Source organism: Elaeis guineensis, chromosome 6, assembly GCF_000442705.2.
Source record: "Elaeis guineensis isolate ETL-2024a chromosome 6, EG11, whole genome shotgun sequence".
Taxonomy (NCBI): domain Eukaryota; kingdom Viridiplantae; phylum Streptophyta; class Magnoliopsida; order Arecales; family Arecaceae; genus Elaeis; species Elaeis guineensis.
Window position 1 is genome coordinate 17,313,298 of NC_025998.2, and position 9,736 is coordinate 17,323,033.

At 39.8% G+C, this 9,736-nt stretch overlaps 1 protein-coding gene and 1 pseudogene across 1 annotated transcript; both read right to left on the bottom strand.

Moving 5' to 3' along the window:
- On the bottom strand, nucleotides 1-3,449 carry LOC109504780 (CRM-domain containing factor CFM2, chloroplastic-like; annotated as a pseudogene).
- Nucleotides 3,450-6,367: 2,918 nt separating this feature from the next.
- On the bottom strand, nucleotides 6,368-9,504 carry LOC105047067 (2-hydroxyacyl-CoA lyase). Its single transcript, XM_010925859.4, has 2 exons — nucleotides 7,977-9,504; nucleotides 6,368-6,986 (listed from the first exon to the last, which is right to left on the bottom strand). Exons 1-2 carry the CDS (start codon nucleotides 9,411-9,413, stop codon nucleotides 6,672-6,674), a joined length of 1,752 nt encoding a protein of 583 aa, XP_010924161.2. The 5' UTR covers nucleotides 9,414-9,504; the 3' UTR covers nucleotides 6,368-6,671.
- Between the last annotated feature and the right edge of the window lie 232 nt (nucleotides 9,505-9,736).

A 9,736-nucleotide genomic window follows, 5' to 3' on the forward strand; every position in this document is an offset into this window, starting at 1 on the left:
GCTCACAAATGTATGTGCGCTTAAGCCACAAGTTTGTGGTAGGCAGGGCATAGGTTCATAGTTGAATGAGCTTACAATAGGCATAGTTACAAGTTCTGCCAAGTCATGTTACATCAATCAAAGGTGACATAGGCATTCTCTAATTAAAATAAAATTTTCTTGCATAAAGAATGATTCCATTATACCAATCAATCTCTTGTTAAAAGATAAGTACTTCTAAAACAATGTATACTATAGAGCCAATATTAAAACCAATATATTTTCATACTGGCAAAAGCAAAGTAGCAAGCAGGGAATTATTTGTTTGAAGATTGAACCCATGTTTTAAAATGAAGACTATCATTCTTCTTTTCTCAGGTAAATATATGAAGATACCTAATTGAGGAGCAAAGAGCAAAATTTTATGACTAACGTATTAGCAACAACCATGAGCAATTTTTCTGAGATGCAGAAATTAGAGAGTGTTATCAAGTCAAATGCATGATTTAAATAAAAGAGGATAACAAACCTTTGCTCCTCAACCATTAGCTTGTTGTTTGTATTCTGAATTCCCTGTTTGCCACCAATTTTCACTGCTAAGCTCTTTTCCCAGAGCTTCGCATAGCAGCTGCCAAGCCTTGATGATGCCAACTTCTGCCTATATGAGCAAAGTTAAGGAAACGCCATAAGCTTGAATAAACAGGCAGAAGAAAAGAAAATGACAGCAATTTATTTTAAAGTGTGAATTACCAAGGGCAAAATGACAAGGAAGAGTCTTTCCCAGCTTTCGTAAGTTGGTCATCTCAGAATTGGTAAGCCATGACCACATTCCAGTAGGACAAGTCTAAATGGTGTTTTATAGCAGGAATAGTTTGAGGCAGTAAGTCAGCATCCACAGGTAAAATTCCAGTTCCCCACCAATCAACAAAGTGAGGATCTAAATCATCAAGAAATCGATTATATTCTGCTGCCTCCCCTGTCATGTTTCAGTGCACTCAAGGTCCATAAGAGATGGTCTGGCGGCTCTGGCCTGTTCTGCTGTTGAAGAGGTAGAATGACTGTTTTTCTCAATAGCCAAATTGGGTGCACCTGAAACACCTGGAATGAATAATGTGTCCCTTCATGTGATAATTTGGTAGAATTTGCCTCAACATCCAAAGATTGAGACCTAGAAGGCCGTTTGTAGTTACTACCACGATAAACCACCATAACACTTCCTAATCTCCATATAACCAATCCTCCAGTCCAATGCTGATCAGCAGCACAAGAGATCATCAAGTAAATCATCTTAACATGCAAAGACATGTAAATGGATATATACGTTTGTATATGTAAAAATCCAGCCAGAAATGCATATTATAAGCAAGAAAAAGCCTTGAAATGTTTCTTTTAAAAACAAAAAATTAAAAAAATAAAAATAAAAATTCACAGCATCACATAGCCCTATACAATGGAAGAGCATTGGGGACATTAAAAAGAGATGGCATGCAATGATGTGCAATGACAAGCTGTAAGTGCATTACAGCAAGAGGAAGAACGATGTATATCTTCTATGAAAATGCATATTAAAAACTTTGAAAAGTAACAGTTTGACTAAGTTTAAAAAATAGTATTATATACTAGTCATGGCCCAATATATGAACTCAAATTAAGTTTCAAATATTGCAAAGAGTTCGAACAAATTTAACAAATAGTTTTATATACCAGTCAGAGACCAATATACAGACAAGAAATAAGTTGCAGTTCTTGCGGCAGTCACAAACCATATACTGAAGTACAACATGTTTGTAAAAACTATACACATTGTACAACCCTCATCAAAGACATGGCAAATTATAAGCTCAAGCTATGTTAAATGTGCTCACGAACAAACTATATTGTTTTTTAGTTATTGTCCCTTCATTTGAGTTCTAACAAGCATATTTAACTCAAATAATGTTGGGAAGATTGGGAGCATTTGGGTGGACTGCAACAAACTCAAGGAAAGGGTCTAATGTTTAAATGCTTGACAGGATATTTATTAGGAAAAGAAAACAGGAGTCTGGGGAGCAAATTGAAATTTCCTAACAGTGAGTTCACAATATCAACCATGGATTTGTGAGATTTGAGATCAAATCTCCTCTGTGGTGTCAAGTTCCAGAATAAAAAATGTTCCAAGTACATTTCTTAACATTTATCCTATAAATTGGGTAGATAAGTCATCAATATACACAAATTTTGTGGATCCATTAGAACACAATTAGAATTTGAAGTTAAGTCTGTTTTCAAAGAAGGTATGAATTTATTAACTGTTTCTTTCTTCTTTAGATTACTCCATATCAACATTGGAATATATTGACTCAATGAATTACCGAGAATTCTGAATTGCATCATCAAGCATACCAACCTCCACAAGCTCATGCGCCATCTACATGTCATGGGCACTCATGGAACTTGAGCCAGACCAGCTCTGACTTCCGCCAGGAGTCAGGAATCTTCTCCACTATAGCCTGCGTTACCCCCGCCTTTGGAATTGCCATCCTCCCCCTGAGCAGCATCCCTTGCCGCCTCAGCCTCCTGAGCTCCGAATGCTCCTCGATCGTCAGCTCTGCCAGGGTTGACGCCTTCACTCTCCTCTTCTTGAAACCGTCGACCTCCGTTTACTCCATGAACCCACTCTCCCATTCCCTCTCCCGCGGCAGGACCGACTGGTCCGGGACCGGGCAAATCAGGTCGATTCCAGCTCCGTTAGAGCAAATCCCCCAGCCTCTCGCTCCCATCCAACTGCTGCGCCTCCTTCAGAGCTTCCCACCTCCTCGTCCTCCTCGAAGCCCAGCCCTAAATTCCGCAGCCGATGCACAATCCTCTCGATCAAGCTTCGGTTGGCGTCGGTTTGACTGAGGTCTCCGGCAACGGCCGTTCGTCTATCAGGTGGCGGCGGTGGGGAGGGATGGGGGTCGGGAGGGGTCCATTGCTGGAAGGCGGAGGGAGCACGGGAGTGGTGGAGGGCGGGGCGGTTTCTAAGATTATGGTTTTGGCCAGCGGCGGCGTCGTCATCCCAGAGGTAGTTGGAGGTTTTGGGGGTATGGCAAGTGTCGGAGTCGCCACCGCCGCTGCTCTGGGCGAGGAGGAGGGAGGCGGAAGCGGCAGCGGAGAAGGGAGAGCGAGAGAGAGGGGAAGGATAAGAGGGGGAGGGGACCATGGTGGAAGGGGAGCTCCGATAGCTTCGCCGTGGAAAGAGCCATTTTTTAAATTCTTTTATTCCCCCTCCTCTTGCAAAGAGTTTGCTTTAGATTTTGTATGGAGCAACGAGAGAAATTGGCGCGATAGGAGGGAGCAAGTGGGGAAGCTGAGCTCGCTCGGCGACGGATGAGGAGGTGGTTGACGAGGCGTCGGATATGACAAAGGGCAAATTCTTTGTGCACCAAAGGCGGTGTCAAAAATCCGAAGCGGACTAATTCGCCCGCATTGCCCTCGCTTTCCCGATATATATATATAATATCTATAAATTAAAATTTTATTTAAAAATTTATAATTTTATTTATAAAATATATAAAATATTATAATTTTTTTAAAAAATAAAAATATTTTTATCATTCAAAATTTTTAAATAAAAAAAATTAATTATAAATATTAAATATATATTAGAAAGTGATTCGACAAAAATATCCGTTTCATATTATGATATTTTGAACCATATTATGACATCTTAGGCTATAATATGCCACATGATGTTATAATTTTTTTTTAAAAATAAAAATATTTTTATCATATAAAAATTTTAAACGAAAAAATTGATATGCAGATATTAAATACATGTTGGAAAATAATAATTATATGAATTAATCAGACAAAATGATGCACTCCACGTCAGATTTTTTATACCGGCTGCAGTGCATAAAGAATTTCTCTATTTTGTATTAGCTCTTGACTCATAAATAAATTTAAAAAAAAAAACATCATGCATGATACTGTCAGAGGTATGAAGCTTTATTGGACTCATGAAAGAAATGAAGGAGAAAAGGGATTGGAAGGAGATGAATAAAAGTATTTTTAGAAAAAAAAAACTATAACGCAAAATAGCAACAGAAATGAAGTAGGATTTGATTCCAAGTCATTATATTTAATTTCCAAACTTCATTATTATCCATAAAATAATCAGGGTTTCTATAAATCTGTATTTTCTTCACTCAACCATATTGGTGTTTTTATTTGGATATCTTGAATTTTTTCTTTATCTGCATAACTGCATTGCATTTTTCATGCAGAGTTGCACTGCCTTTTCACTCACTATATTTATCGTTTTACACTGCGAATAAGCTGATAATGTTTTAAGTAGATGCAGTTATAATGTGACCTGCTGGTATAGATTTCTAGTAAGCTGATAATGTCTTAAGTATATGCAGTTACAATGTGACCTGCTGGTATAGATTTCTAGTAGTAGGATTCTATTTTTGTTTAGATGATTACAGTTGATTATATAGAAAATAGGAGTGCGGATTTCTGAGGAAAGACTTGCTACTATAGATTTGTAGCAATAAAATTCCTGTTTTTCTTGGTGGGGATTTACAATTGATTATATAGACAATAATTAGATGAGCATCTGTACAAAAACAATTGCATTATGCAGCATAGAAATGATAATCAACTCCTTATTTTCCTGTATGATTAAGATAAATTCATTAATATTGGTAGAAAGGAGTGGGGGATTTGGATGCTGATCCAAGGAGCAAATTAAAAGTGCCTGATATTGCATCTTGATATGCAAAATAGATTAAAAAGATAGCAAAAGCTTGAATCTATTCATAAAAGTCAAATTTAAGCACTGCAAATAGAGATAAAGGGAAATGTAAACCAAATTTAGATTTGCAGGAGGCAATGAAAAGGAAACTAAAGCCAGAGTTTATGGTTAAGTTGCTGAACATCACTGACTTTGAGCATCCGCTTTCTTGTTCTCATCTTCTTCTGATCTTTCCCAAGTCCCATGTCCTCAAAAATTCCAGAACTGATGGGTTTTTAAGTTACCCCCAAAAAAAAAGTGCATGTTTCTACTAAAAAAATGCATGTTTTTTAATAGCTATAGTTACTGTCTCTAAATGTCTCTTATAAAATGGTCCTATAATACATCTAATAGTAGAAATAATTCACACTTACATAACTGAACCTATGACTAATTTTATGATGAAACATAGTAAATATAAAATAAAGGCCATAGATTGACTAATCAAATGTAGGAATAATTCATCTATTAAATTTATAACTGATCTCCAAATTAATTCTGTGATGAACAATATTTTATATAAGATAAAGGCCAAGGTACGTTAGATATGTTCATAAGGATGACCAAAAGTTTTTACTTTAGTAGTGCTATAGATATTAAAAGAGCATTGGAAGTATTATCTGATTTACAAATAAAACTTCATTTGTAACAATCATCAAGATGGATACTTTTGGAAACTAATTTCTATTGAACACTCCAAATCCCTTTCTCTTTATGCTAACTAATTTCTCTCTGACAAACTAATTTGTACTATATCTCCATCTCTCTCTCTAATAACTTTATCTATCTCGTATCTTTATTTCCTATTTTAAGTTTTTAGTTCTTATTTTATTATTATTTAATATTATTTTCTATGTTTATTTAATTTTTATTTATTTATTTATTTATTGCTACACATGCATATCCCATACCTGGATGCTATTTTTTTTCTACATATTTACTTATATAGGCATTAACTAAGCTCTATATTTTCCCAAAGAAAACTGCATAAGAATTTGCAAAATAACCGTCTCAATTTATTATTGCATGGTTTTATGTCTACTCAGTGACATCATAATTTTTTAGCCTGAGGAAATGTTATGTTTTCCTGAATGACATCCTTGCCAACCTAAGAGCTAATGCTATATGTAAATATTTTTTCTCTTTTGTAATTCCAGGCATGCTTGAAACAACTCTTCGATCCAGCTCATGATGGTTAATCATATTTATTAAATTGCCACAAGCACATTCATCTTTCTTGTATGTATATGGATGATGCCGAGATGTAAGACCCCAGAAAGACATCATTACATGTCGCAAGTCACTAAATTTTTATCATCATTGAACTTAAATTCTCATGTTAGAACTGTCGTCATGATATCGATGCCTTCCTGGGGATCCAGTAGAAGCGGAAACAAGCACAGATACATCATTAAGTGATAATAAATCATCGAGTCCCCATCACTTCAGGGAAGCATCAAGAAATATCTTAAGCCACATTTTCCTTTTTCTCATCATCAGAATCATGTAAAGCTAACTATGACTGCACTGTAAACACAAACTACTTGTTTTTATAATAAAGTTATAAAATTATCTCACCAGTTGTCCATGAGAAAGACAAATACATAGATATATAAATGGGATCATGGCTAATAAAAGAAGCATTACATCATATTACTGCACCACTAAAATTACAGCTTTCTTGTTCCGCTTAATGCAAAAGGAAATGCTACACATACAGTAATGTTTTCACTGGTTGCCTCAAATATCTTCAACATATGGAGGCAACATCATCTGCCTAAATTTCCAACACATGATCCGTGTAACTGGCAACTGACATGGGGTAAAAGTGAAAAAGAAGATCCATTGCATGAAAAGCAATGATTATTAATTGGAATTGAGAAACTGAAGAGAGAGAGAGAGAGAGGAGAAAATCAAGAATGCAACATTAGTTTTAGTTCTTATGCTGCAATCTCCCACTCTCTGCACCGGCATATGGATCTATGATAACATTTATTACAGCAGGTTTCCATGCAGAAAAAGATTCTGCAAGAGCAGACTTGAGCTCTTGTGGAGAACCCACAAGATAACCCTTACCTCCAAAAGCCTCCATTAGAGTATGGTAAGCTGCACCTGGAACAAAAGAAGTTGGGGCAGGGTCCTCTTTGTATGGTCCAGTTACTTCATCAGGGGTTCTTCTATCACCACCATATACTCCACCGTTGTTAAAGACTATGACCACAACAGGCAACTGGTACCTTACCAATGTCTGCAACAGGAGAATTTAAAAAAAAAATCATTTTTGAAATAAGGTTCTGACTTCTGAACAAGGAACTCAGAAACCAAAAGGACTAACTCTGTCTCATAATCACCTCTCTTTCTAATGCAAACAGTGCACTAATGTCTGAAGGAGGATAACTAAACTTAGTAATACAAAATTAAGTGCATAAAATGTTTCAATGGTCACGTTCTTTCCATAAGCAGTCAAAAATATTCTAAAGTAGAATTTATATCTTATTTTGAGTTGTACAGATCAAAAAGACCTCAAACTTAGATTAAAAACATAATACATGGCAATTCTAGCATCTTAAAACTCAACTACTACATACATCAACTACACCAGTGGCAACTCAGGCTGCCATACATAACTATAGATGCAAGAGCAAACAAGCCACTGCAAATAACTAGCTAACCAGGCCATGCTTTTTGAAGAACTTATGATCATAATGCCACACATCTGGCAATGTCCTCCAGGCACCTCGGACTACACAGCTTTTAGGACAATAGCCTTACCTGCTGATGGCACAACCAGGTGTATACCACGGAAGGCGCTCTATGCTCCTTGTGTAAAGAATTAAACTATTATAGGATCGTTCAGCAAGGATTTTAATTCCAGAAAAACAAATGAAATACTTCCCCCATATAACTGATAACATTTCCAACCTATGTGATCATATGATACTTATGCATAACAGTATGCAGCCATACATAAAGCAACTCTAAAAACTCGTCTGTTTCTCAACATGCATTTAACTGGCTATACGTATATAAAAGTAATTAGAAGTAGTAGATTTAGTCACTGAACAGAATTTGCCATCAATTTTATAGGATGTCCTATAGTAGCCTTTCAATCAGGAACAACACAACAATCAACTAGCTTAACAAACCTCCGGCTATATTGGAATTCATCAGAGTGATATAAATCTAATCAAATCATTCGACTTATATTTATATTTTATATGGAAAAGATAGATCATACCTCGACTTCCATGGCACTAAATCCAAAACCGGAATCCCCTTCCACAGCCACCACCAAGCGACCAGGTGAAGCCACGGCAGCTGCGATGCAATAACCCAAACCAACCCCCATTGTTCCCCATGTTCCTGCATCCAACCTTGTCCTTGGCTCATTCTGCACCAGCACTGCCCTCCCGACGTCCATCGTGTTTGCACCCTCTGACACCAGTATTGGAGCTGGGCTCCCCTGGGCAAGAATTGCATCCCTTATAATCCTCATTGGGGTTAAGAAATTGAAGGGAACCACATCCTTAGCCAACTGAGCCTCCATCTTTGTCACATTTTCCTTTGCCTTCTTGGAAATGGCCTCCACCCATGGATGTGATCTCCCCAGACAAAAAGGGTCGTCCTTGATCTCCTCATTGATCAGATCCAACACTCTCCTCGCATCACCCACTAAGCCCAAGTAGGGCTTTCGGAGATCGATCTCCTCCTTGGAGATATCCACCAGTATAAATTTCACATCTTTAGACCATCTTGGAGGTTCTCCGAAGTGGAGGAGCCAATTAAGCCTTGCACCGACGACAAGAACAACATCACACCGGCCAATAGCCAGCGATCGAGCAGCGGTGGCGGCAAGCTCGTGGGTGTCCGGCATCAACCCCTTGCCCATTGGTGTTGGAAGGAACGGAATTCCGGTGGTCTCGATCAGCTTCTTTAGAGAATTCTCGGCCCGGGCAAAGGCGGCGCCTTTACCGAACACGATCAAAGGTCTCTCGGCGTTCCTGAGTAAAGACACTGCCTTTTCGATATGTAGGGCCCCTACGGGCTCAACTTCTTGAAATATAGGGTTTTCGGCCTCCGATAAAACCCTAGCGGCTTCGGATTCAGCGATCGTCTGGTGGAGAACGTCAGCTGGGAGGTCCAGATAGCACCCGCCGGGCCGTCCGGCGACGGCGAAGCCCAGCACCTCGCGGACCAGGCGGGGGATCTGGGAGACGTGGGTGGCCTTGGCGGCGTGCTTGACGAACGGCATCACGGCGGCCATCTGGTCAAGCTCCTGGAAATCGCCCTTCCCAAAGTCGGCCTGGTCGCAGGAGCCGGAGATCATGACGACCGGCCAGGTGTTAGCGGCCCCGTTGGAGAGGCCAGCGAGGCCGTGGACGCAGCCGGGGCCGGAGACGGTGAGGAAGACACCGGGGCGGCCGGTAAGGTAGCCATAGGCGGAGGCGGCGTAGCCGGCGGACTGCTCGTTGTGGAAGGCCAGGAAGCGAACGCCGAGGGCGACGGCGCGGGTGGCGACGGCGGTGACAGGGATCCCCACCACGCCGAACATGTGCTGGACGCCAGCGCGGGCGAGGGACCTGGCCACGAGGGCGCTGCCATCGACTAGGGTCTCGGGGGGGCACGAATCTAGGGCTTGGGATTCTAGGGTTTTGGAGTTGGCCTCGTCCGCCATTGGTGGAGAACTCGCGAGTTGGCTATCGAGCTCGAGCTGGAAGAGTGGAGAGTGGAGAATGTCGGGGTCGCGAGATTTATGGCCAGCTAATTATTAATCTTGCGCCACCGATCCGTATAAGTAAAAACGATGTTGATCTTTGAATGGGTTGAAAGCCGCCTGGTGATCTTGTGAATTTACCATCTTAACCTTAACGGCTGACTTGCTCGGTAGGGATATTTTAGTGGTATGAATACAAAATCGGTGCAAAAGTCATGGGTATTTATGTCTTTAGACGAGAGGACTAAACCCTTACCGGTGGTTACGGTAACCGATTGTGGCCT

Bases quoted from the DNA above. Each gene is read 5' to 3' on its own strand.
- LOC105047067 (XM_010925859.4), bottom strand. From the start codon at position 9,413: ATGGCGGACGAGGCCAACTCCAAAACCCTAGAATCCCAAGCCCTAGAT. The intron at 6,987-7,976 runs GTATGATCTATC...CTCCTGTTGCAG, and splicing joins TTAGTGCCATGGAAGTCGAG to ACATTGGTAAGGTACCAGTT.